Below are 27,561 nucleotides of genomic sequence, written 5' to 3'. Positions count from 1 at the left end.
CACACACACATTTACTCTCCTCTACACATTTTATTTCTATATTGACCCTTTTTCAAGGACAAACAGACTAAGCAAGCTAAACTCCAAAGACTCCTTACAGGCACCCAGCTCCACCTATGAGCCATTTGCTGCTCAGTTCTGTGATAGCAATCAGATTATAGTACTGGAACAGTTTGTTTACTGAAATGACAGCATGATTCTGTTCTTGCATTTCCCCCCATTCTTTACGCTCGTTCATATTTAGTTTTAACAGCGAAATATTTCATAAAAGTGGCATTTTGCAGCTATCAGATGAAGAACTCTAAATGCAACCAGATGCTCAGTGCTGGCAGAGCCACAGCGAAATGGTGCATCTCTGGTCACAGCAGGACGCTTGTAGGTGTTCTTGGTGTACTTTGGAGAAAAGATACCGAGCGCCATAAACATGGTCAGACCCTTTGCCCCACGGATGCCCCTTCCCAGCATAAGCAGAAAAGGGGAAGTCACACGCACGAGGCCATCCATTGCTGATTTAGTTCTAATGACCGGACACGCTTTCTTTTCCAGGAACCTCCTGAGGAGGTGGTGAGGAAAGCCTTGGATGTTATCACTATTGCGGTGCCTCCCGCCCTCCCAGCTGCCCTGACCACAGGCATCATCTATGCCCAGAGGAGGCTGAAAAGGAAGGGCATATTCTGCATTAGCCCCCAGAGGATCAATGTATGTGGACAATTAAACCTTGTCTGCTTTGACAAGGTATGTGTTTTTCATCCTCCCTCCCAGGGCCATTTATCACTGCTGTTGTAATGGATACACGCTTTTCTCTTCTTTAGTGAGGCAGAAATAATAGGTAGGTTATGGGCATCTGACCTTATTTTATCTCTGGTTGTGCGGGTATGATCTGGGAAATGAATTTTCTGACCCTGAGCTTTTGAAACAAGGGAGTAGACACTGAATCAATGAATCTTTTAGGGTCCTTTCAGTTGAGACAGTCTATGAAAAACAAAGTATCAAAACATACTCTGTTCCATGCAGTCAAAACCCCCACACAGAAGCACATGAACGCGCGCGCGCGCGCGCCCCCCCCCACCCCAATTTAAGTAGTTAATTATGTTTTCTGCTGTATCCCCAATGCTTAGAACAATGTTTGGCACTTGAGTCAATGCTCAGTAAGTAGTTATTGAATTATGGGATGAGGAAAAAGAAAGGGCTTATTAAACTGTGTGTTAATATGAGACTTTTGCTGACAATACAGCCATGCAGCAAACCCTAGTCTATGTTTCCAGCTGTCGTTTATGCTTAAAATGAAGTCTCGGTCATCTGCCACTTTCTCCCGAGCAGCCTCTCCTTTCTCCTTTTCCCGGGGTTGTTAGTGTTAAACACACTGAGTAGGGGATAAAGTCGCCTTGTGAGAGGACTGGATGGAAACAATGGTGGCATAAGAAGGTGAGCAAAGGCCCAACATGGCGGTGGTAGGACAGCGCAAGACAGTATGGTCTGGACCCGAGCAGGATGCTAGTATTAGAAGAGAGTGTTTGTGAACCTTGAATGTCTAGTCAACACGGTTTTATGCTTCTTTAAGCTACAGGGAACCATTGGAGGTCTTCGTTGCCTCCACATTTTTATGTTTCTCTAAGTTACAGGGAACCATTGGAGGTCTTTGCTGCCTTCTGTTCCTTTTAGTTAATAATTATTTGTTGAAGTAAATATAAGATAATTTGCCATGTCAATCATTTGAAGTGCCTAGCTCACTGCCTGCCCCTAAGTACATTTTCACTGTTCTGCGGCCATTAGCATCATCCATCTTGAGAAACATCTTTATCTTCCCACATGGAAATTCTGTATCCTTTAAACAGTGCATGGAAGGCTACGAGCATGGATGGGATTTTATGATTAGTGGCGAATCAGAAAGTCACACTGAGAACAGAAGGGTCTTTGGCTTATGTCACCATGTAGTACTATTTTATGACCACACCAGCAACATAAGGGAAAACTGTTTACTAAGGATGTCATACTGTGAGTTTGAAAAAAGAAACAAGAATGGAAGAGATAATTGTAACATAAATTTGAACAAAACAATGAGCAGTAACTGTGAGTCTTTTACATCACTATTATTAGCTCTAACTGTGGGCTTGCCATTAAACCATTCACTTCCTATTTAATATTCAAGACAACTCTATATGATTACGATCATGTTGTAGATAAGGGTTCTGGTGTTGGAGGGATTATGTGATATTTCCAGTTACATAGATGGTATTTCAACTTATCCTGAGCTCTTGGTTGTTATACTACACTGAGAAAATTATCATCATGTACTTTTTTATTAAACAAAAAAAATCAGTTGGTTAGGCTATTTCTTTAGACTTCTCTTCAAAGTCTTAGAAGTGCTTTGCAGGTACAATTTCAACTCCATTACTCAGTTTTGATGACATTCTTTTAGCTTCTGCTGTAAAAAACAGGAATCCACCCATTTTGCTGTTTTAACAGTCTTACCAAGGCCTTTCTTGTTCTTCCATCTACAATTAGATGTTCAACATAGTCTCTTGGGGTGAGAGGAGGTACCTTGTTTTTTTTACCACAGAGGACACAAAAGTTTACAGCCAATGCAAGCTTGCCATGTTTGCATTCACTGCAACTTCTTTCTTGGAACCCAGATACCCACTACACAACACCTGTAATGTGGTTCTCCTTAAAGAGCCTGTGTTGGGAATATCTTTGTGGTGTATATTTCTCTATTAAAATGTATTGTATTTGCCTTTACTACTGTGTGAGCAGATCTTCCATGCAATCCAAAGACTTGTTTCTGTTCAGACAGGCACCTTAACAAGGGGTGGCTTGGATCCTTGGGGAGTTGTGCCCTGTGACCAGAATGGGTGAGTACCCTGGGCTAACCGCTCCGTGGTTCTGGTGACTTGCCTCTTCCCAGAGCCTTGCCTTTGTTCTCTACACGACTAAGGGAGACACTTGAACTTTGGCTTTTGCTGAGCAATGATTACTGAAGTCCTATCTTTTTGTTTCTCCCCTTAGAAATTTCCAGGTCTCTCTAAAGATGCATATTAGCCTCAAGTCTGTCCTATATTACCCACAAACTGAGGAGGCAAGGGGGAGTTTGTAAACACTCTCTGAAATGAACTTTGCTTTAAGCCTGTTTGGCAGAGGCCTGGTATTGGTCCAATGTCAGTGATCTGGACAGCACCAGGACACTGTCCTTAACCGAGGTGACATAGTAGGGAAGGCCAGCACTGACTCTGTATCCTGCTTTTCAGGAAGAGACTGTCTATGAGACAGTAGCTAGTGTACCCGGTTTCTTAGTATCCTGATTCTGAGAACCATAACCTCTGCCTGCCAGAAACTGCTCATTGAGAAAAGATTCCTTTGTGTTTGTGGGTCTGGCGGGGGAGAGGGCTAGGAGTGGCTGGTGAGTGGTGGTGGCAGTTTTCAACTTGCTGTCTTAGAGATTTGCAGACCCAGCCCTCTTGTGGCTACATCTGAGTTTGCTTCCATGTCTGCTGATCTTCCCCGGCGTCAACCTCCAGTGTGGTCAGAACTGATATATGGGGCATGTGGCACACTGTTGTTTGAAAATGAAAGCATTTCCCTCAAACTTGAGCCACAAAGTATTTCACGTGTCCAAGGTTGATTGTAGTTCTTTTAGTAATGAGATATTTGAATTAATTCTTGGAGAATTTCATCCCGTGTATTTTGATCTTATTCACCCCCTACTCCAACTCCTCTGTGACCTACATTCCCTTCTCTACCCCACCCAACATTGTGTCCTTTTTCTCTTTTCAAATGTATCAAGTCCAGTTTGTGATCGTAGTTCTTTTATAAAGTGCAGATGACATGCGTATCCATAAAGGATTTTTTTTTTAAGGCTGGACATAGAGGTACAGGCTTGTAATTTTAGCTATTGAGGAGGCAAGAAGATTGCAGCCTCCAGGCCTGCCTGGGCTACAGAGCTAGCTCAAAATCCAAAAGATGCCAACACGAGAGAAGGGAGGGCTAGTCGATTCGGACGGACTTTAAGAAACGGATGTTGCCTCTTCCTAGGAAGAAACCACTGTCATTCAGACAGTCTGTGATGTGACCCCACCCCACCCCAACTACTGTGCTACACATTTGGGAAGGGGCCCCCCAACAAGGCTGAAGGGGACATTCCTCTAGTGGGGCCAAGGATGAACTCAATGACTTACTCTTCCAATTAGTGAAAGAGTCTTACGTATCACATATGAGTTCTTTTTCCATGGGTTTTAGACAAAGTCACTTTCTGTAGGAAATGATGAGGCTAATAGTGGCACCAAGATGCCAGTGTTGAGGAGGGGATGCACATGGTCCTTTCCGGAATGATTTTATTGTTCACTTCTTCACCGTATGACTTGTGAATTTTCCAAGAATTAACCATTCACGCCTTTATTTATATGTTTATCAAACGTCTATGGTGGACCAAGCGTCTAACGTGTTAGGAGATAGATACAGAGAATATGCCCAGCCCCATAGTCTTGAAAGTGGTGTGTACCGAACACACCTGGAGTCTGCCCATGACCGGAGAGAAGTGATCTAGTCACTGGGGCAGGAGCAGACCTCAGAACAAAAGTAGTCTTCTAGTTCTTTCCAGACTCATGGATTAAATAAGTCTGGGAAGAATAATAAGTTGGAAAAGGAGCATGGAACAGCCTCTGAGCCTTTCTAGTATTCCTGAACAGACCTGCAGGGCAAGATGGGTAACACACTGCTATCCTACGGAGACTAGAGGGAAATGCAGCAGTGTGCATTACATCAAAGACCTTCAAGAAGCTCCATTTTTGGCACGAGGGCCCAGGACCGAATCTTTTTCTCTCTCCTCTCTCAGATTCCAGGCAGTCCACAGCTTTGCCTCAGGCAAAGCTTTGCCCCAGGGCCCACTGTGTGCAGCCATGGCCAGCTGCCACTCTCTGATTCTTCTTGATGGGACCATCCAGGGAGACCCTATGGACCTCAAAATGTTTGAAGCCACCAAATGGGTAAGTGTCTGACTTTTAGAGAATGCAAGAAACTTCTTTAGTACCAGCACAACACAAACTGTATCACAGCTCTTTGATACTTAAAAAAACGTGGGGGTTTCCAATATGATGTAAAGGGCAAACTGGTATAAACCAGGCTTTCTGATTGGAACCATGTGTAACGTAGGTTTGCCGTGGGATTAAATGAGATGGTACAATAAAGATCTTTGGTATAGTTGTAAGTTCCAAAGTATTTGATGCCTACTGTGAGTTTAGTAGTTATCAATGTCGTTATAATCCTTACATAATTATTTCCTAGTTCTACCAGTCTGTGAGCTGGTTTCAGAGTTTTCTAGAGTTAATTTGGTGAGGTGATGATATGTTAATTATGACGATTTCACCTTTCTATAATATATACGTAGGTCAAAGCATCTCATTATATCTCATAAATGTACACAATGGTAGTTTTGCACTAAAAAAGAAAAGGAAAAATATGCAATCCGGTGCACGGGAATTAGAAAACACTGATCTCCACAGTGCTTGGGTATGTTAGAGAGTTATGGCAACCAAGGGTTTTATTCCAATTTATTGACTATTCCTCTAATTTCCAAGACCGACAATAGAAATTGATTACAGAGTCGTCATCACCTCCACTGAGGTTCCAAACTAGATCCAAGAGCAGACACTCCTGTGGTGTAAGAATCTTGCTCTTTAGTTCTAGTTTTAGCTCCCCGCCAACCGAGGCTCAACCTTGTGCCATCTTCCAGCATGTGAGGACCTTGCTTCTCAAGGCTGTGGCATGAGGAGATGTTATCCAGACAAGTGTTATCCATATAAAGGTTGCTAATCTGTCCTCCAAGGGAACCTTATTCGGGAATAGCCTGTAAGGACTGTCTCTGGCATTGCTGTGGCGGTGGCCAAAGCAGGGGGGAGACATGGTTTCAGCTTCTCTGTTACCGCTAAGCTTTTCCCCTGACATTGTGTGCAGCCCAGGCCCTGGGGACTAGGTAAGCACCTCTGGAAGAGATGACTCTGGAGCCTCTCCCTTCTGTAACAGATGTGATTGCTTTGCAGTCTCTCATCCACTCTAGAATACTGATTCTGTATCTCTAAGTAGAGGCTACAGTTTCCTTTCTGACATTTTTTTTGTCATCCACCCAATTAGATGATTACAAAGAACTGTAATATCTTTAGATAAAAAGGTTTCCTCAACTATAATTTAGAATCATTATTACAGTTGTTCCTAGACCAGTGATCATGCCTAGGGCAAAAATCCGCCCTGCCCAGGCCCCTTTAGACAGATAGGGAACAGCAGGATCAACCGTGACTCTAGGGAAAGAAAGACCATGAGGTACCTGCTTCACACAAAATAAGCCTGGAGATTCAGACTCAACATTTCCAAGTTAAGCTCTTCAGAGGCAGAGAATGAACCTTTCTGCAGCAATTCCAACAGCGAAAGCCAGATAAATTGCATGAATAATTCAGAAGTGCATGTCCTTCGAGTTCCAGAATTTCCACTGCCTTGTACATTTTGTTTTGCTTTCCTGGAGTGGAATAAATCTGATTTCACTAGTCCAGCAGCAGCAGCAGCAGCAGGAGGAGGAAGCCCATCAACACACTGAGGTGGTTGAGGGCGGGTCTCCGCAAGAGGAGGGTGCAAACTTAGTATCAGTGTATGAAGAATAAACAAACCCCGACAGTGAAATATCTCATCTGCGAAACAGGAAATGACTATTTCTGGGGATGATTTCCACATCAAGGGAATGCTGGCACACACCATGGTCGTTAAGCCGACAGACACAGTTGGCCAGGTAAGCCTTGCATGCCAGTCTTCCCATACCGGGGGAACCTATGCCCTACCCGAAGTGTTGGAAAACTAATGGATGTGTCTTGAATGGATGATGTGAAAAATGTGTTCTATTTTTCCATTGTTTGGTAAAACAGGGACTGAGGGTGGAGCAGTTAATTCCCAATAGCTAGACTTTTTGCCAGCATGTGCCTCTCCATTCCCCATCCATCAACCAGGTCCCAGTGGAAGGACTCGCCATCCTGCGTCAGTTCCCATTCTCATCGGCATTGCAGAGGATGACAGTCATTGTCCAAGAGATGCGAGGTGACCGACTGGCATTCATGAAAGGTGCGCCCGAGAGAGTGGCCAGCTTTTGCCAACCTGACACAGGTTAGCTCATGGACGTGGGACACAAATGACACTTTTCTTTTCAGCCAAACTTGTCCGCACAACACTCTAGCTCCGACTGCCAGCTGGACATCACTTAGTGGTTGATTCATGGGTGTTCCACGCTCCATACCAAAATCAAGCTTAAAATTTTCCCGTCTGTATTTCCCAATTTTCCATCTTGGGTAATGACCGCCTCCACCCCATCCCCTAGTTCCCTATTTAGGACTCACCCCTGATTCCTCCCTGCTAACTGCATTGCTACTCTTTTTGCATTTCCCCCCCTTGATTGCCTTCCACAGCTTCCACCAGATTTTCAAATTCCTTTGAGATCCTAGCTAAGTCTTTCATGATCTGCGCTCCCTACCATACATTCATGTTACGGTCTCCTGCTTCATCCCTCACATCTCAGGCTTCCTCTGAGCTGTCTCAGACCCCTGTGCCTGAGCATATCGGGGCCTCTCAGCCAGAAAGCACTTTCCTCCCTTCACCTGCCCACCTCCTCTCCAAGTGCAGAAGCTCCCCCAAAGTACTCTGCGTAGTGTTGCATTGCCAATAATGGCAATGGTCATTTTGGTTTTCGTTTTAATATCAGAGCACTATTTTTTAACCCAACTAAACAGACATCTGTAGAGTAGAGCTTGTACATATTATACCCTTAGCAAATATTTGTCATTTAAACTGGAGAATAAAGAATTCCACATATTCTCTATTGTTTGTTTTTTCAAGTGCTTCTGTCTCATGGTAGGTGTTTCAGCTTTACTCGTTCTTAAGATGTTAACACTGATAATACAGTTATGGTTACAATTTCCCATTGCCTTGCTTACATAATTTTTTTCCTTTGATTTTCCAAGACAGGGTTTATCTGTGTAGCCCCGGCTGTCCTAGAATTCACTTTGTAGACCAGGCTAGCCTGAAACTCACAGTGATCTGCCTGCCTCTGTCTCCCGAATTCTGAGATTAAAGGTGTGAGCCACCACTGCCCAGGTTTATGTAACTTTTTAAAAGCATGCTTTCTTGGGTAAGAGTTGGATTATTGTGAATAATTTCTCTACCCATGCTGGCTAAGTAAATGCTGCATACTAATACCATTTTCGTTGTTGTTGTTTGTTTTTAAACAGTACCATCTAGCTTTATTAGTGAACTTCAGATTTACACGACACAGGGGTTCCGGGTCATAGCTCTGGCTTACAAGAAGCTGGAGAATGACTGTCCCGCAACTGCCTTGATGAGGTAAAAGGGGAACGCTTTCCTGAAGAAGAGGGTTTGGGCAAGATGCATCTGACTGGGATGGGAGGCAAAAGTTCTAAGGTGGGCCCAGCAAAATGCCATGCTCATCTTTTGTGTTTGGTGTCTCTGAGTATGGTGAACAGGAATACAGTCACCCAACCCTCCCCAAATCACAAAGCCAATGCGAACACTGGCAGAATGTATGAGAAACAGCTGTACAAAATGCCAAACATAGCGTGACCTTAGGGCTTTGTGAAAAGTTATGTGGACATGACCAGTGTTGTCAGGGTTTGAAATTGTGGCCCTGATCCTGATATAATGTAAATTGGTTAAAGCTTCACATTTGCTTAGAAAAAAAAAAAACTTTGTAATACAAGATACACAGCTACTGAAACAAATAACATGTCAATTGGGTTTAAGTAATCTAGATAATGTTTCTGGAAAAATAGGAAAACCTTCCAAAGGGTCATACTGGAGAAAGTTTTGACATGTGTATATTCAAATAAGGATGCACAGTCACTGAAATGGACTTCAGCAGCAACAGTTCCACTTTGTTGTTGTTGGGGGGCTATCCTATTTATTTTGCCTTAAATTCCATTTCTAGTATCTTTGTCAGCCACTACTATTACTGCCTTTGTAGGGTTAATCAAGGCTCATTTTTAATTTTAGTGTTTGAAACTCAAATAGTCCCACATACATATTTTCAAATTCATCTGACTTAGCATCCTTTAGTTGTAACTATATTTTGGCCTCTTCCCTTAGCATCTTTGAATTTATGTGTGCTATTTTCTGCATATATTATCTGTAAAACATACCCTCCCATGTAGGAGTTAAAAGGGAGAAGAAAACGGTCCATTACAAAAAAATTAATAGTTTAATAAATTCTTAGCAAATGCCAGTAAAGCTAAGGGAACAGGTTGTGGGCTTGGGAGATGGCTCGGTTGGGACGTGTCTTGCAAGTACAAGGACCCGAGTTCAATCCCAGAACTCACTAGAGATGTAAAGTTTGGTGACCTGTGCTTGTAATCACACCGATGGAGAAGCTGACTGTCCCTGGGCTGACTGGCCATCCTAGGCCAGTGAGACACAATGATGGGGACTGTCCTCTGGCCTCCACGTGCACACACACTCATGCATACACATCCCTCTTCCCCAGTGAACACACACACACACACACACACACACACACACACACACACACACACACACGGGATAGTTGCTTATACCTGAGAATAGATTCAATGAGACTACAGTTGACTCCCTGCAGTGTTCTGTGTAGCATAGCCTCAATGCCTCACACAGCCTCGCTGCAAGGAAGACAGCTCAGTGAAGTCATTAACAACTCCGGGGAAAACATAGAAGGAAACAGTATAACTTCACCTCAATATTGCATAGTAGTGATATTCCTGCAAAATTTTGGGGTTACAAAAATACTTCGTGTTTATATGACAAACATAGCTGGGGGAAATATACTAGTAGCATTTTTATTACTATTTAGTGCAACAATATTGACTATAGAACGATAGTATGTCCACCAACAGTAGGTTGATGATTCAATATCAATAATGCAAACTGCTGGTGACTTAAAACGTCCCGGAATACTCAGTCAAGCAGTCAAGAGGTGTGAGGGGTGAGTGGCAGCTCTTTGTGTGTTCGCCATTGCACACTAGAGTTACTTCTGTCTGTGCCACACCCACCATTCTTTCCTAGTGTAGTCGCTGCTACAGGCGTCACAGTGCTGCGACCATTTCTTTTCCCTTCTTGGTTCAGATTTGAGAAGAGTGAAGGGATGTTAGAGACAGCAGGAACTTTGGAGAGGCAGCGATGTGCTGGGGTACCACACGGGGACAGCAGTTTATTCGAGGTCACACAGCAAGGCAGTGATGGGCTGAGGCTGGAACTGTGGTTTCTGATCGTGTCATTCACTGAGCTCTACGCTGGCCACATGCCAGAGGAGCTAGAAATGGGAGTTCCAAGATGGCCTTGGGGGCTTGACCTTGCAGCCATTTTTCTTGGCCCAATGTGGTAATTGATTATTGACTCAGGACACATAATCTCTGAAAATATCTAATTCCTGTGGCACAGAAAGACTGTAAAACTCTAATCAGGCTTCAGTTGAGTTATCCTTGAAGGGAAGTTCAAATAACTCCTTCAGGAAGACTCTAATCACTATACCAAGAAATGCCTGTCCCCTCCTCTGACCCCACAGACCTCTGAATTCTGTGCCTGCCATGACACAATTCCCAGCTTTGCGTATGAACAAGGTGGCCATGCTCAATGCTTTACTCCCAGTTGAATATGAAATCTTGGAGCTGGAATTCCTGCAACCTCTGCAGAGTTGCCCCATTTCCTCTCCTAGTAGGTGCTTAATAGGCATTGATAGGTCTCACTGTCTCAGTTCCCAGGAAGAATGCAGAAAGAGCAAACAATTTCACCTTCCTTGTATGGCCAGACATGATCACCAGCAGGCAGCAAAGTGTTCCGAGTGGGTGGTATTTGCTGAGTGGTTCCTGCACGTGGGCATCAAGTGGGCATTAATGAGCAGAATCTTGACTCAGGTGGGCTTCCGTTCCGGGATTAGAGGCAGATCCAAAAGCCAATACTGAAATGGCGTGAATAAATAAAGAACTGGCTAACCGGGTTAGAAGTGAGATGTAGCGAGAGCAGCTGTTCCTCTGTGGAGAAGCCTTGGAGTCAGGCAGCATGAGGTGGGACTCAGGACATGGGGAGGATGTCTCCGACAGATCCTGGAAACTAATGTTGGCCATGAAACGAGAAAATCTCCAAAAATCCGGACATGATTGAGTGCAGGGCATATCCATGGTGAGTGGTTCAGCAGGAGCCAGGAGGAGAAGTTATTGATGCTTGTAGTTGCACTAACGCTTGGAAGATGGTCACACAGGGACTTGAACACCATGCTCAGCGTTATAGGGAATGCCACCCTCCCAGAGCTGCTCTGAGGTGAGGAGCTGAAACTCGTCACTTCCTGCCACCTAGTGGAGGAAGGTGCCACAAGGTTCTGGGAGCATCGCCAACAAAGCTTGGCCTTAGCTGGTCCACAGGCTGGACATACAGGGCAAGCTTGGCACGAAGGCTGTATGGAGTGCTGTTTTGATCTGCATTTCAGCACGAACAGGCAGTGCTGGGGTCGTGTTTCTGTGTCTGTGTTGAAATAATAGAATCGTGGGAATGTTCAAGTCTCCAACCCCAAATGCATTTCCTATACTTGGTCCTGTAGACGCTATCATAGCGGCCTCCCCGAGGTGTGGGGGTATTCTATGCAGAGGAGTAGAGCTTCCAGCTGAGGAAGAAGCAAGGGTCCAGCTTAGCTTTAGTAAAGGGCCCATTCGCTGATCTCTACCATACTTCACGAGGCTGGACTGATATCTGTACAGCCTTGGTTTCAGGAGAAAGTGGCATTTTGTTTTATTTTTCTTGTTTCTCACTTCATTGTTGTGACTTTCTCTCCCCTCTGTGGTGAATAAGTGAGGAGATGAGTGTCAGCTCAGACGTCGCAGAGACCCCAGCAGTCATAACTAACTGTAGTCCCCTGACTCTTCCTGCCCCCAGGCAGGGTTGTTTGTGGCTGGGGACAGTGCTGGAGGGGGGCTCGTCCAGTGGGGAGCTCAGTCTTTTTGTCATCGTCGTTACTGTAAGAAAGCCCCACAATGCTTTTCTGTTTAATCAGGGAGAAGGTAGAATCGGACCTGATATTTCTGGGATTACTGATCTTGGAGAATCGACTGAAGGAGGAGACAAAGCCTGTCTTGGAAGAGCTCATCTCTGCCCGGATACGGACTGTGATGATCACAGGTATAGAGCAAAGTGAAAACGGGGGAACCTGGGAGACACAAGGGGGGTTGGATCACTTAGCAAACATTGCACCAATACCAAGGCATCACTTAAGTGTCAGGTGTTGGCAAAAAAAGGGCAAAGCTTCTCATCAAGCTTCCATCACAGTGAGGCAGGAGAACACCAATTCGTCAGGTAGTAGAACGAATGTGTTGAGGTATACAAATTGGGGCGGTCTGAGGACTGGCATGAGGATCTAGTCCCATCATACCACATGGGAGTCTGAAGCAGGAGAATTACCACAAGTTTGAGGCCAGCCATGTTGACACAGTGAATTTCAGGCCAGATTGAGTGGCAGAATGAGACCTTGTCTAAGGAAAAAATAAACAAACAACAAACCCACAGCAAGAGGCTGGAGAGGTGGGTCATCGGTTAAAGTACTTGACGCTCTTGTGGAGGAATAGGGTTCCGTTACTAGTGCCCACATGGCAGCTCACAGCCATTGGGAACTCCATCTTCAGAGCTTCTGACTCTCTCTTCTGGCCTCCACGGGCACAGGGCATGCACATACATACATGCAGGCAAAAATACACACACACACACACACACACACACACGCACGCACGCACACGCACACACACATGCACATGCACACACATACACACAATAAAACAAAAGAAAAAGAAATCAAAACAAACAAGAAAAAAAAACACATAACAAAATAAAACCAACAAAAACCCAGATAGAGAAGTCTGGTAAGGGATGTCTGGCCATCCACTCTGAACAAAGTACTTCCAAGAAGCCTCTGCAAGCGGTGGTGTTTGAAATAAGAGCGGATTAACAGGAAGATATGGGCCATGCAAAGACGATGGTTTTTATTGTCAAGTTTTTAGAGGAGAAGAATTGTAGTCGGCGTGGTCTATAAACTATGCTGACAGCCCATCAGTAATGGAATCTCTAATTCTGGTTAAAAAAAAAAAAAAGAACACGCTGTCATCTCAACTCTACTTTGAAGTCTCAGCTCTCATAAACAAGGCGGTAATGGGAAGGGATCATGCTAAGGAAATATATGACATTACTTAATGAATACTCTTGAACTTTTCAATAAGGGAGATACTACAGGGGAAAAACTTATTTCTTAATTTATATTCCAAATGTCTTGTCTTCGGTCTTCTGCTGTCACAATGCCTTAAACTCCATAGCTTGTGTCATTGATACATATCCTCTCGAAAGCACTCATACCTCCTGAGTCCCAGGCTAAAGCCAGGGTCTCTAGAAGTCTTTTGTTTTGCTTGGCACTTACCCACTCCTGAATCCAGACCCCACAATCCACAGCACTGTGTGTATATTTTGCTTTCTTCCTTTCTAAATTCCAGTCTGACTCCTCGGCCTTCCTGGGGTAGTTTGGTACCCATTAACCTTTTCTTTCTCCAGTATCCCTTGCTATTTTGAACATCATTAGCACTTACGTTACATATTGTCTCAGTGAGGGTTTATTGCTGTGATGAAACACCATGAGCAAAAAGCAAGTTGGGGAGGAAAGTGTTTATTTGGCTTACACTTCTCTATCATTGTTCATCATCAAAGGAAGTCAGGAACTAAAACAGGGAAGGAACATGGAGGCAGGAGCTGATGCAAAGACCATGGAGGGGAGCTGCTTACTGGCTTCCTCCTCATGGCTTCTTGCTCAGCCTGCTTTCTTATAGAACCCAGGACCACCAGCCCAAGGTTGGCACCACCTACCATGGGCTGGGCCCTTTTGCATCAATTACTACTTAAGAAAATGCCCTACAGGCTTGCCTACAGCCTGACCTCTCTTCACCTACACGTAGCATTTCTTCTTTAACCTCAGAGTTCAGAATTATTAACTGGGTATTCTCACATATTTTTCTTTTCCTTTTTTTAAAACTAATTCAGTCTGGAACATAGCACTTTTAATATGCTTTTTTTTCCTCTGAAGAAAATATTCACTACCGTTCATTTAATTATCGCCTTTGTTCTGACTTCATTATATTTTTGTTCTGGAATTTCTATTTTTTACGCGACAGGTCATTACAGGCCTGTGAGAGTCTCCTGGATCCATTCCATCAGTATCTTACTAATTTCCTTACAAACTGCTGTAGTTTTATATTTTGCCCCCTTCTTTATGGTTTGAGGAGGGGTCACTTTCCGTCTCCAAATCACGATATAGTCCTCAATAATGAGCAGTGATCATTACCTCCCTCACATCACTGGTTGAGCTGAGAAGTGCTTCGGACTGTGTCTTTATATGGGTGTGGCTTTAGAGGTACCCCCGTTCCTGTCCTCACCCTGGTGCAGCATTTGGCTTCATCTGTCTGCAGCAGCTGCTGTACCTCACCAGGCATCTGCTCTGTTGCACCGTTTCCCATCCAGCAGCTGTGGTCTCTAGACTGCTACAGGTTTTCCAGTTTCCCTGCCATGCCCAGGCTGTTCATCCCACCCAGTAGGTCTTCTTTTGTCTTCCTGATTTTTATGACAAGTCTGTGGTCATTTAAAGCATCATTATCTCTTGTGCAATGTGCTCTTTTCCGCTAACAGCCTTTTGGTTTTATCTTTGACTTTCAGCTGTGTGTCTATCATATGTCTGGGTATAGTTTTCACAGAGTTTAACCTATTTGGGGTTCTCTGGGCTTCTTGAATTTACAGAATTAAGTGTCTTACAGTCTTTGGGGAGTTTTCTTCTGTTGTTACACACACACACACACACACACACACACACACACACGTTTCAATCTCTTTATCCTCTCATTGGTCTCTACTGACAAGAATGCACGTCCTTTTAGTAACTCAAGCCTCCGGTCATTTAAAAAGGTGTCCTTAGCTCTCCCAAGTGTGTAATGACTCTTGACCTACTGAGTGCATTGAGTGTATTAAACAGATCTAGTGAATAAAAAGCCTCAAGTGTTACAGTTTTCATTTCTAAATTATTAATTTTAACCATGCATATTAATTGATTGAATATTTCCATTTGTTTTATAAGTGGTCACCTTAACCATATAAAGGATGCTTACAATAACTTCTTTTAAATTTATTTATTGTCACCATTGTGTGTATTATACATGTGCTATGGTGCACAGAGGATGAATTAGTGGAGTCTCTTCTCTCCACATTCATGAGGGTCCCATGCCTAGAGCTCATCATTAATAGCTGATTATTCTTCTTCTTCTTCTTCTTCTTCTTCTTCTTCTTCTTCTTCTTCTTCTTCTTCTTCTTCTTCTTCTTCTTCTTCTTCTTCTTCTTCTTCTTTCTCCTCCTCCTCCTTTTGTTTTTGAGACAGGATTTTTCTGTGTAGCCCCGAATGTTCTGGAACTCACTCTGTAGCCCAGGCTGGCCTCGAACTCACAGAGATTTTCCTGCCTCTGCCTCCCAAGTGCTGAGATTAAAGGTGTGCATCACCGAGCCAGGCTAATAGACTATTATCTGATCATTTCAACACAGAGTCGGTCAAGGACAGCAGTGTTGGTGCTGATTTTTAACACTGACAATTGACCAGGTTGGTTGTTGTTACTGAGTATAGCCAGGGTCCCAAATTTTGTTATAAGATTTTTCATTTTTTTTAATACCTTGTGTAGAATGTTCAGTCTCTTGCCTGTTGTAAGTAGGAGTTTCAGTATTAGCTTTTTAAAGTGTTTTGCTATTTTCATCTGCCTCTCTCAAGTGTTCAGGTATTTCTCTGGCAAATAGGGGGTGACATTTGGTAATTCAGCTCTTGAAATTGATGCTTTCTATTGGTCTTCACCACACATGACCTGCTCCACATAGAGCCTGGAACTTACATGGTTCAAACACTGAATTAGTTCCCTTCTGCAACTTTTGTCTTTCTATGGTTTTCATGACAGTCTACACCCTCCAAGAGCCCCTTTGTCCTGTCTACTTTAGTCAGAAAGACTGGGTTTCTCTTGGTTGTTGCTACCTGAACAGTTCAGAGTAAATACTAGGATACATACATACATACATACATACATACATACATACTGGGATAATATGTATATACAAACATACTAGGATACATACATAAATACACACTAGGATACATACATAAATATGCACTAGGATACATCATAAATACACATAGGATACATACATAAATACACACTAGGATACATACATACATACACATAGGATACATACATAAATACACTAGGATACATACATAAATATACAGTAGGATACATACATAAATACACATAGGATAAATACACAGGATACATACATAAACACACATAGAATACATACATAAATACACATAGGATACATACATAAATACACACTAGGATACATTCATAAATACACACTAGGATACATACATAAATACACATAGGATACATACATAAATACACATAGGATATATACATAAGTACATACTAGGATACATACATAAATACATACTAGGATACATACATAAATACACATAGGATACATACATAAGTACATACTAGGATACATACATAAATACATACTAGGATACATACATAAATACACATAGGATACATACATAAATACACTAGGATACATACATAAATACACATGGGATACATACATAAATACACATGGGATACATACATAAATACACAGTAGGATACAGACTCAAGTCAGGCACATCAGAGGAAAGAGGCAAATACTTGAGAATCCCTCCCCTTGTTAGTTTGCTTCTTCAAGTCTGATCCCCTTCCACAGTCTGACAGCTTTTGTTTACTTTCCAAAGTCCTTGGGTAATTGCTTCTGTGGTTTTTGTTTAGTTTTCAGTTGTAATCAATGGGAGATAGATGGTAACAGACTTACTCTATTTCAACCAGAAGAGGAGCCACCGGATATGATAGCAAACCAAGACTTCCTACACATTCATAAAGATTGTAACAAATAGCAGGAATACATTTTTCTTGTAAGTTTTCCTTCCTGCTTGCTGACAAAAATATGCTAGTTAGTTATGAAGTAACGTGATGAGAAAGCCAGAACCAGAAGAGGGATTATGGAATCCCTGGTCAGGCTGGGAAAGACTAGTAATTACTGTCATAGCTAATGTAAGAACTGAGCCCTTAGCCTAGCTTTCCAAGTCCTGTGTGCACTGGTGTGTCATCGTCTTGGGATGCTCTCTCTTTATTCTAGGCGACAATCTTCAGACTGCAATAACAGTGGCCAGGAAGTCTGGGATGGTTTCTGAAGGCCAGAAAGTCATTCTTGTCGAGGCAAATGAAGCCACTGGTTCTTCATCAGCATCTGTCTCTTGGAAATTAGTAGAAGAGAAGAAATACATCCCACTTGAGAATCAGGTACACCTCAATACAAGGCACTCTGCTGGATGATCGGACTTGCCACACAGTGGTGGCAATAGCTGTGACTAGCACAAGTTTTGAAACAACTCCTAGTCCATAAACTTCTCCAGGTGTATAGCTAGGTATGAACCTAGTCATGCCAGTTTTCCACTCTTCCTACTGTATTCTAAGGCACAGACTGTCTTGGCTTCTGAAATCAATAATTCTTTTACTCTTAAAAACCTTTGGCTTTAGCCAGGTGGCAGTGGCACATGCCTTTAATCCCAGCACTCAGGAGGCAGAGCCAGGCAGATCTCTGTGAGTTCAAGGCTAGCCTGATCTACAGAGCGAGATCCAGGACAAGCACCAAAAGCACACAGAGAAACCCTGTCTTGAAAAACAAACAAACCAACCCATGGCTTTTTACTAGAAAGAACACAGTAAGCAGAGCAGTGAGCTCAACTTCCCACACTTTCCCTTGCCTATCAGCCACTCCATTGGGTTCAAAGGGGACTTCGCCCCTTGGAGAGACCCGCTGTGTGCACTGGATAATCAGACTGTCTTCAGGGTAGGAAAAAATATTGTTCCTTTATCTCCAGTCTTGTTAGTATTCTATTTCCGTTGTGTCCTTATGGAGCAATATTAATTCTGTTAGAAAAAAAAAATCCCAACAAGTTCTCACTTCCAGGAGAGGGTTGTTAAGTTGCTGTGCTTTTGTCTTTGATACTTGAAGTGTGTGAAGTGCACTCATCTCTGGGACTCGCTGGGATCACACCACGATGAGAACAGGACGTGAGTGAGTGCTATCCTCTCATCAGCCGCCGGTGGCTGTGGCGTGTGAAGATCAGTTCAGCAAAGAAGCAGTCCTCCTCGGAGGGATCAGGGCTGGAGGGAGACTTTTGGAGAGAGACCCTGGTGTCGCTTCAGTCCTTTCTGTCAGATATGCTTGTGGTTCTAACCACTGGAGCAATCAGAAGAGCATCAAACGTTTGCACCTTGCTTTGCAGGACAATTACATCAACATCAGAGAAGAAGTCCCAGATCATGGCAGAGAAGGGAGTTACCATTTTGCCCTAAGTGGAAAATCCTTCCGTGTTCTAAGTCAGCATTTCAGCAGTTTACTGCCAAAGGTCAGTTTTAAGGAAGCAATGACATTTCTGTGAGGGTGATGAACATGTCACTTACATAGCACAATCCCAGATAGTTTGACATTTGAAATAAATAAAATACAACTAGAGTCATGTGGTGGTGGTGCACACCTTTGATCCCAGCACTGGGGAGGCAGAGGCAGGCAGATCTGAGTTCAAGGCCAGCCTGGTCTACAGAGTGAGTTCCAGGACAGCCAGGGCTACACAGAAAAACCCTGTCTCGAAAAACAAACCAAAATAAAATTATACATACGTAAGTAAGTAAATAAAATAAAGGGAAAAAAGTACTAGTTAGTTATACATCTCACAAGAGAGGGGGAAGTGTTTTTGCAAAGTTACTGGTATTTTCTATTAGATTTGAAAATAATAAGCATGAGGAGTCAGCTTTATACCAGCCCTAGACTAAAGCGGCAGCATGGAGGATTGGTTTGGGGCGGCTCTCACCACGTCGTCATGGTGAGGGCATTTAACAGTTCAGGAGGCACGCAGCGGTGGGGCGGAGAGCCAGGCAAGGATAGGAGAGTGCTATTATGCGTGTGCCAAATGACTCCCGTTCGGAAGGGGCCAGACTTAGAGCTCTTTTTACAAAGAATAAATTTATAAGAGGGGCAAGTAACTCATTTGCAAACAAATGGACTCTGACTGGACACTGAGCCGAGTTCACAGCCACAGAGAGCAAGGAGCACGTGGCTGTCATTCAGGAGAATTTGAAGTGCGGCAAGAGAAGGGAAGCAGGGCAGGCCATCTGACCTTCAAACCGTCCATGTTCCGGGGCTCACGAAGTTTGGGGTACCAGCTGAGCTTCGTCATTGGTCAAGTCCAGAGGCATGACTAGGGCGCAGATAGTCTCTGCGTCGCCCCCTGGTGGTTTTCTGCCAGTTGGGAAACAATTTTTGGGAAGCAGTGTGTGCCCTGCTCTGTTTCTCTGTTGTGATTGCTCGGATTCCATGGGTTCAATTTTCCATGAAGCTCGAGACTTTCCAGAATCATATTCCCCATGGCAGCTGGGTTAAATGGCATAGGACATTATTATTATTATTATTTATAAATACTTGTGTTTTTGTTTCCATTGAATTTATTTGATAACAAAAGTCTCAGTGTCCATCTTCAAACACAAAATAAATAATAAGTAAAAGTATTTTCTTGGGAACAAGCTTTTTTCCTATTCATGGACACTACCAGCTAATGTTCTATTTTCAATTGCTTTGTGTGTAACTTGCCATGATAAAAAAATTTTCTTTTTTTCCTCCCCTAGATACTGATGAATGGGACCATCTTTGCAAGAATGTCTCCAGGTCAAAAGTCAAGTCTTGTGGAAGAATTTCAGAAACTGGAGTAGGTTCTTTGCCTATGATGAAGTGATGGAGGCGTGGCAGTCATGGGGGATGGACCAGGCACAGGGAGCTGTGTAGTTGGCTTAGGACAGCCGTTCTTACCCTGGGCAGATCACAGTCACCGGGGGAAACTTAGAAAATGTAGTAGTATTGGTTCCACACTTTCCAGTGGTACTGGCTTAATGGTTCATATAGGGCTGGAACCCAGCCTTTTTTCAAAACTCCCCACATCAGTCATCTTTGCACTCGAAGTTGAGAACTGCTGTATGAGAATGTAGGGCCATGATAAGGTATGGTGGGAAAAGAGACAAGAAAGGTAAGCTGAGCCCAGCCACCAAAGGAGCAAGAATTTAGGCTTTATTCTGATAAGCCACCATCGCACTTATAACACAGAGAGGTTCATCAAATCCCTCAATATTAAATATTCCTTTGCTAAAGTATCCATTCTCTCACATCATTAGAATGCTTCAACACCGAGAGTCTCCATTTACAGATGAAATGACTGTCTGGTGTTCATTCATTTGACAACTTATTTCCTGTTAATGAAACCTCATGGGGGACCATATCAATGTGATACCCTTTCTAGCCCCATCTTCCTAATGATGTGATTTACCCAAGATTCTCTACCCAAGAAGCCCCATCTTCTCATGGTTGAAAACCACGAAGGGTCTCAGAATAAACTAGTTACCTTATAGCAGTGTAAAAGCTAAGTTTTCAGCATGTGCTGTGAGCTTGCACGAAGAAACCAACCATTCGTAACCTTAGTCAACAGTTCCAGACCTCAAGCAGACTTCTGCTTTCTTTCTTAACTTCTGGGCCTGGCACTTCATTTCTCAGCTGAGTGACCGCTGACAGGGTGCATTTCCTCCAGCAAAACCAAGTCTTGGTTTCTCTTTTGACTTTCGGAAGCTTATGATTATGACTGTATTAGTCACTTTGATGTTAAAAGTGGCAAAACGAAGAGATAAGACTCCAGACTTGGTTTCTAGATAAAATCCTGTGGCCCCCCAACTGTATCATTTCTTCACATAGTTGAGATCACTACCATTTTTGTGGAGGGAAAAACGGTTCTCGAGTCAGTGAAATGCCAGTGAAACACTGGGAAGCCCAGTGATGTGCGTGCGGGGTCTTTCACTCCATTGTGTGAACCATTCACACATTGCTTTGACTAGTCTCTTAGGGGGAGCTTTCCTACAGTAAATAGTTTAACTCCTTAAGTAAGGATGGTTACTTTTTTTTTTTTTAAGATTTATTTATTTATTTATTATGTATACAGTGTTCTGTCTGCAAGTATCTCTGCCTGTCAGAAGAGGGCACCAGACCTTATTACAGATGGCTGTGAGCCACCATGTGGTTGCTGGGGATTGAACTCAGGACCTCTTGAAGAGCAATCAGTGCTCTTAACCCCCGAGCCATCTCTCCAGCCCGGTTACTTCTTTTTTTAACTAGAGAAATTAGCTTTATGAACAAACTAGCTTTGATTTCCTCTACAATTCATATTTCTCTTTCAGTTATTTTGTGGGTATGTGTGGTGATGGAGCCAATGACTGTGGGGTAAGTAGTTGTCAGTGTGTGGCCATAATTTCTCAAAAATACTTGGGATGGATATCATTTTCATAGATGTATTAAGCTGACACTAAGGACTTGGGAAGGTTTTGATCAAAGCCACAAAATAGTCAATGGTTGCTATATGTTAAGTAAGGTAGAGCTTGGTTTGGAGTTCCCTCTTCCTTGGGTAGGTGTCCTGGTGATACCTTCTCTAGCACCACCTCCTTCTTAGGTGGCAGACAGGGTAAAGTCTGGCTGGGGATCACAGATTACCTTCTGTAGAGGTGTGCATACATCGGCCATAAAACTGACTCTTTGCTTTCAGGCTTTGAAAATGGCTCATGTTGGCATCTCTCTGTCAGAGCAGGAGGCATCAGTGGCCTCGCCTTTCACTTCCAAAACTGCAAACATCGAATGTGTTCCTTATCTCATCAAGTAAGTAGTCACTTAGCCCAGTCTTGTTCTCGCTTTTGACTTCCGAGTGCAGATAACATTATTCTGGGGAAGTGGAAGAGCTATGTGTTGAGAGGTGCCTTCTGTAAAAATACGTTCTCCTGCCTAGTGGACTTCAAAGGAGTTCTAAATAACACGGGGGAGAGTGTTGAGGTTTCCAGTAACAGTCATTGGTTGGATTGTTTTTCTAAAGGGCTGCCACTGCTTTGAATTGCATTAGCGATTACTAGTTTAGATGCTTTGTCCTAGGAGATCAGGAAAACCCACTTGATTCCCTTCCTTCTTGGCTCCTTGCATTTCCTTGAGGTACCCTCCTCACCTCCAGTTTAAAAAATTTTTTTTATTAGTCTCTGGTGCTCCCACTGAATTTACCTTGGTTCTATGTTTGGCTTGAATGGTAGAAACAGCATTTGTAGCGGATCTTGGGCATCACAGCTAGCAGGTGTTTTTTAATTTAAAATGTACTTGATAGTCTATTATACTTTAAAAAAAAATAGCCTGCAGATGGAGACGTGGCCAGTATTTCTTTTGTAAATAAAGAAGCCAAGAGGAAGAGAACATAACTGATATACCTGTGCTCAGAGACCACCGAGGGCTGGAAATCATGTGTTTTACCAACTATTACACTTTTTCTGCAGTATTAATGTAATAATTTGGCTAGCTTCCTTTGTTTAAGATATTTATCCGTGTATTTGAGTAGGGTTTGTTGAATGGGAACCTTAGTGCTGGGATTTAAGGGAGATCAGCAAAGACAGCTCTTACAGAGATTCCTGTTTGCTATTAAAAAAAAAATGGGTTAATATGAAAGGTCATAATGTGACTGGGGAAGAGGAATTGGCTGCTTTAGACTGTCTTGGGGAAAACCTCCCTTGAAGAGGTGAGAAATGGGAAGAAATGACCTCCTGTGCAGAGCTAATGGCAGCAGCAGGAGGTGGTTTGAGGAGCAGGTCTTGAACTCACAGGGAGTTAGTACACCAATCGTGAGTAAATTGAAGTCTACTGCCACCCCTACATGAAATAGCAAGAAGTGATAAATTCCAGGCTTTGTGCTGGACTGTGGTATTTTTTTTTCAACACCAGCCAGCAACAACAGCACAAAGGAGCATGCTCATTGTGTCCCATCTGTTGACATCGGATGCACAGGTAATTTGAGCGCACACATTATTTTTAGTGCAGTTTTAGGAAAAGTTGGAATTGCTGAGGTGAAATTTGGATCAAAGGTTTACCAAATTCACGAAGCACCTGCTTGAACATGCTCCTAGGCCTTATTTATTTCCCTTAGTTCACAGACGCAGCAAACTGAGACAGGGGGATGGCCTTCTAAATCACAGTAGCATGTGTGTATGAGGTCTGAGACCAGCTCCCAGGTCTCCTGTCTGTGCGTTCAGGCACTGAAACAATTCCATGCATAATGGACGAAAGCAACTGTAAACCAGAGTCCATGGGCAGGTCAAGGCTGTGGACACTGGCCCGGAACCGCTCTTTCCTGAACAGCCAGCCATGTAGCTCCCACTGGATCAAAGCTGTCCAGGGTTGGAGACAAGCTATCATACAACCAGATGTCTGGCTTTTTATCCATTTGTTTTATTGCTGTGTAAGCCTAGATGAAAAAAATGCACAGAATGACATCCAGTTTCTCTCCATCATTTTCCTCACCCACTTTCGTTCTTTTCTTCCACAGGGAAGGCCGCGCGGCTCTCGTGACATCCTTCTGCATGTTTAAGTACATGGCCCTGTACAGCATGATTCAGTATGTTGGTGTTCTGCTGCTCTACTGGGTATGACTTGGGACAGAGCCTTGTTGAGTGAGAGCCGAAGCAAGCAGTTGTTCCCTCGATGAAAAGAGGGTGTGGGTGCCCCGAGGAGCCTCCTAGAAGTGTGTCCCCGAGAGTTCACAACATACACCGGGACTAGACAGACGTGGTGGACAAGCTGTGGCTTTCTGATATAGAAACATGTCATCGGGGGTAACTGAGGGACGGGATGGAGTGGCGTGTTTATTCTCAGTGTTGCTTTCTCCTGTGTGGACCAGGCACATGCTGTTCCACTCCCACTCGCTACCGTGTGGATTCTGGTGCTGGAGGAGTGCTCAATAACCAGTGTTTGAGCTTCCTTCTCTGTTCCTGTGATAAAAAATGGACCAAAAGCCACTTAGGAGAGGGAAGGGTTTGTTTGGCTTATCAGTTACGATCCATCACTGAAGGGAGGAGTGTGGAGCAGAACCCAATGGAGGAACATTGCTTCCTGGCTCAGTGGGCTGGGCCCTCCTCTATCAATGAATAATCAAGAACACATCCCACGGGCAGGTCCGCAGGCTAATCTGACGGAGGTCATTTCTCAGTTGAGGTTTCCTTTTCCAGGTATGTCAGGTGGAAAACCAACGTTTCCCATCCCAGCAGGCTTCCCTAAATACTGGTGCCTTCCAGTTTCAGAGGTGTAAACATACAATAGCAGCACACACTTATGTACCACATAGACACAGGAGCTGTTAATACCCCAGGAGCATAGATAATAGAAAAAAACAAATGGAGGAAAATGAACAGGCAGTATTGAGCTTTGCATACACCCTAACTTCAATTGACTACAATTAATTTGGTGGTATGTTTGCACGATTTTAGTGTTTAACAACCAGAGCTTAACATTCATGAAAACTCAGCAATTGACTTTCAAGGGTAAATAAGCCAGCGTAGCTCTCACTCCTAAATACACAGATCTGAAAATTGGTGAATTATGATATAAAAATACGTGTATTTTGTGGTGGCTCTTATTTTTTTTTTAAACAGGATATAAAAGGAGAAGAGATGTCACTGTTGTTTGGGAATTCAATATGTAATTCTTTCCAGTAATTCGGAGGAAGGGGACCATCCCTGCAGATAGCTCATCCAGGCTCCCTTCCCTTCAAGTCTGTTTTCTCCTAGGTCCAGCTCTTGGTCTCACAGCTTTCAGATAGGTTTTCAGACTCTCTCACGAGGGGGCCGGAGGTTCAGCTGCTTGTAGGAATTTGATCCTATTTTGAAATGCTTTATTATTTATTATTTTGGAATAGTTTATTATCCTCAAAAGTATAATTCAAATGGCATACTATGATCTTCTTTCCACTCATGTGTGAGAGCAGGGGAGCAACATCCTTGAAGAAGGGGCCTTGAACACTCTTTTGCAAGAATAGAAAGACAGTTTATTGAAAGCATGTAACTCTCTCCTAACAACACCCAAGATACACCTTGTGAATTCAGTCACTCTAACTTCCCATTAGTAAAAATTGTGTAAGGCCACCAAACAGCTGGTACACATGACTACTGGAGGGGGATGCATGGTTTATGGTGCCGGACCAAACCCACATTTTTCTGCTAGTCAGCAGAAAAGGGAAGAGATGGATCTAGCAGGTGTTCCCCAAAACACTGGCTAGCCCTGATGCAGGGGACCCCACCTGGGAAGCACACATAGAAGACTCTCCTGGAGTGAGAGGTTTTCACAGAATGGGGGAACGCCCCTCTCCCAACCACCACTGCTCACTAACCCAAACAGGTCTTAAGACCATGCCATGTCCCAAATAAGCTGCTTGAAAAATTAAAGTTGCAGGGAGACACTTAACGCAACTCTTGCTAAATCTTATCCATAAGCGTGTCTTTTTTTTTTTTTTTTTAAATCTGCTTTCCTTTTTGTTTCCAGGAGACAAACAGCCTTTCAAATTACCAGTTTCTATTCCAGGATCTGGCCATCACAACTCTTATTGGTGTAACAAGTAAGAGCTTTACACCTTTCTTCCTGGAGGCTCTTCCCCCGCTTCCTTCCCTCAACCCCGGGAAGATTTGTCTGTCATGAAGGCAGCAGAAGGAGCAGGGATGTATGGCTTAATTTCAGAGACACTGGGTGGGGCCACAAAGTGCTCAATTCTATGAAAAGAAAATGCTAACAAAGGGAAAAACCAAATTTTCACCTTTCCCACAAAATAGAGCGTTTCTGTAAATGGGCACCAATCAATTAGAACGGGAAAGCTCCTAGGAAACAGGAAATGGGTGGAAACTGACTTCAGCTTGCTTTTAGGTGCAGGTGGAGTTGAAATGTGTCCCACTTGTGGAGCTGAATGGCTTTGCTCTTTCTGACCTCCAAATTGAGGCTGCTCAGCATGGAAAGTGGCACTTAAGGGCAATTCTGCCATTGTAGGACTTCTGCTTCCCACCTTTCTAATGAGTATGTGGATTGTCTCCTATGTAGGGAAAATTTCAATTTATGAATGCATTTTCAAGCTATTTTAGGTTTGCAGCAAAGAGGACACAAGTTTGTACCTTTCCCCTGAGTGTACACTGCTGCCCCTCACTTCAACCTCACCCCTGTTGTCAATCTCACCCCTGCCCCAAGAGAGGCACATTAGCTGCAATTGTCCTCCACTCATCGATACATTATGGTTCCCGCCAAGTTCATAGTTACATTGGACTTTACTCTTAGTCTTGAACTCTATGAGTTTGGAATATGTCAGGTGACAGATGTCTGTCATTCCACCATCAGACAGAATGTTTACCCTCAAATGTTTCATGCTCCATTTGTTCTCCCTCCCAATAGCTTCTGACAGCCACTGTAGTCTTTTCACTGTCTCTTCACCTTTCCAGAAACTTCAGCAGTTGGAATTACACAGTCAGTAGGCCTTCAAGCTCAGCCTCTTTCATACAGTAATGCTGTACACTCGACGTTTCCACACACTTTACATAGCTTGACATTCACCTCTGCTGCAGACTGAATGGCATTCTGTGGTCCCTGTGACATAGTTTATTTCTCCATTTACCTACTGAAGGGCATCTTGGTGCTTTCACGTTTTTACAGTTTAAGCATAAAAGTGCTTTGAACGTCTGTGTGCAGGGTTTCATGGGAGCATAACATTTCAATTACACTGTCCACTTTTGTCTTCAAGTTCAACAGCGATACCCTCTTAGGAGGCACCCCAGGCACCAGTGTCTGGGAGGGTGCCCATGCCTAACTCGCTACAAAAGTCCAGAGCTTTCGATAACCCTTTGACATGTGCTGTGGCTCTGCTTCTCTGCCTTTTCTCCCACGATTTTAACGGTTCCCGTGACACTTCACTCTAAAAACGTGTTCAGACATATAAAAGAACATGCTCAGGTGGAGATAACTGCTAACTCCACTTCAGCTGCTACCCCCTGCTTGGTGCTGCGAGGTTCCTCTTGCCTTTCTGCTGTCCACAGTGAGAGCCACTGCGTTTCATGCACCGGACTCTCAATACCACAGTGTTCTTTCCTCAAAAGGTTTCTTTTCACTTTAGTGATACCACACTCAACTGAATTCATCTGCCACTTAAGTGGCACAGTGTAGCTAGAGTTTTCCTGCCTGGCCCACAGTCAGGACAAATCTCTGTCACCCGCCAGTCCCACAGCCGCTCAGACCCAACCAAGTAAACACAGAGACTTATATGGCTTACAAACCGTATGGCCATGGCAGGCTTCTTGCTAACTGTTCTTATAGCTTAAATTAATCCATTTCCATAAATCTATACCTTGCCACGTGGTGCGTGGCTTACCGGCGTCTTCACATGCTGCTTGTCATGGCTACACAGCTTCCATCTCTTTCCTTTTTTTTTTTAAATCTCCTTAAACCCTGTCCTCAGAGCATCTTGTCCACACTTTGTACCCTTACTCT

The 27,561-nt window shown here is 43.5% G+C and overlaps 1 protein-coding gene across 6 annotated transcripts in view; it reads left to right on the top strand.

Annotated features, from left to right (window-relative positions):
• Atp13a4 (ATPase 13A4) overlaps positions 1–27,561 on the top strand; it is a 125,116-nt gene that overhangs the window by 82,028 nt on the left and 15,527 nt on the right. For 4 of the 6 annotated variants that reach the window (XM_006974469.4, XM_042259131.2, XM_076548670.1 and 1 more), the window contains 14 exons: positions 547–735; positions 2,791–2,852; positions 4,829–4,979; positions 6,683–6,769; positions 6,984–7,137; positions 8,256–8,367; positions 12,053–12,177; positions 17,284–17,447; positions 18,437–18,559; positions 19,833–19,912; positions 21,423–21,465; positions 21,785–21,894; positions 23,594–23,690; positions 25,582–25,654. In XM_006974469.4, coding sequence (XP_006974531.1) covers positions 547–735; positions 2,791–2,852; positions 4,829–4,979; positions 6,683–6,769; positions 6,984–7,137; positions 8,256–8,367; positions 12,053–12,177; positions 17,284–17,447; positions 18,437–18,559; positions 19,833–19,912; positions 21,423–21,465; positions 21,785–21,894; positions 23,594–23,690; positions 25,582–25,654 — 1,570 coding nt within the window. The remainder of the gene's footprint in view (positions 1–546; positions 736–2,790; positions 2,853–4,828; positions 4,980–6,682; positions 6,770–6,983; positions 7,138–8,255; positions 8,368–12,052; positions 12,178–17,283; positions 17,448–18,436; positions 18,560–19,832; positions 19,913–21,422; positions 21,466–21,784; positions 21,895–23,593; positions 23,691–25,581; positions 25,655–27,561) is intronic. The other 2 variants (XR_013043704.1, XM_042259132.2) reach the window with 2 other exon arrangements.

Source organism: Peromyscus maniculatus, chromosome 12 (assembly GCF_049852395.1).
Source record: "Peromyscus maniculatus bairdii isolate BWxNUB_F1_BW_parent chromosome 12, HU_Pman_BW_mat_3.1, whole genome shotgun sequence".
NCBI lineage: Eukaryota > Metazoa > Chordata > Mammalia > Rodentia > Cricetidae > Peromyscus > Peromyscus maniculatus.
Note: the sequence above shows the minus strand (reverse complement) of the source record. Positions and strands in the feature narration are given on the sequence as shown.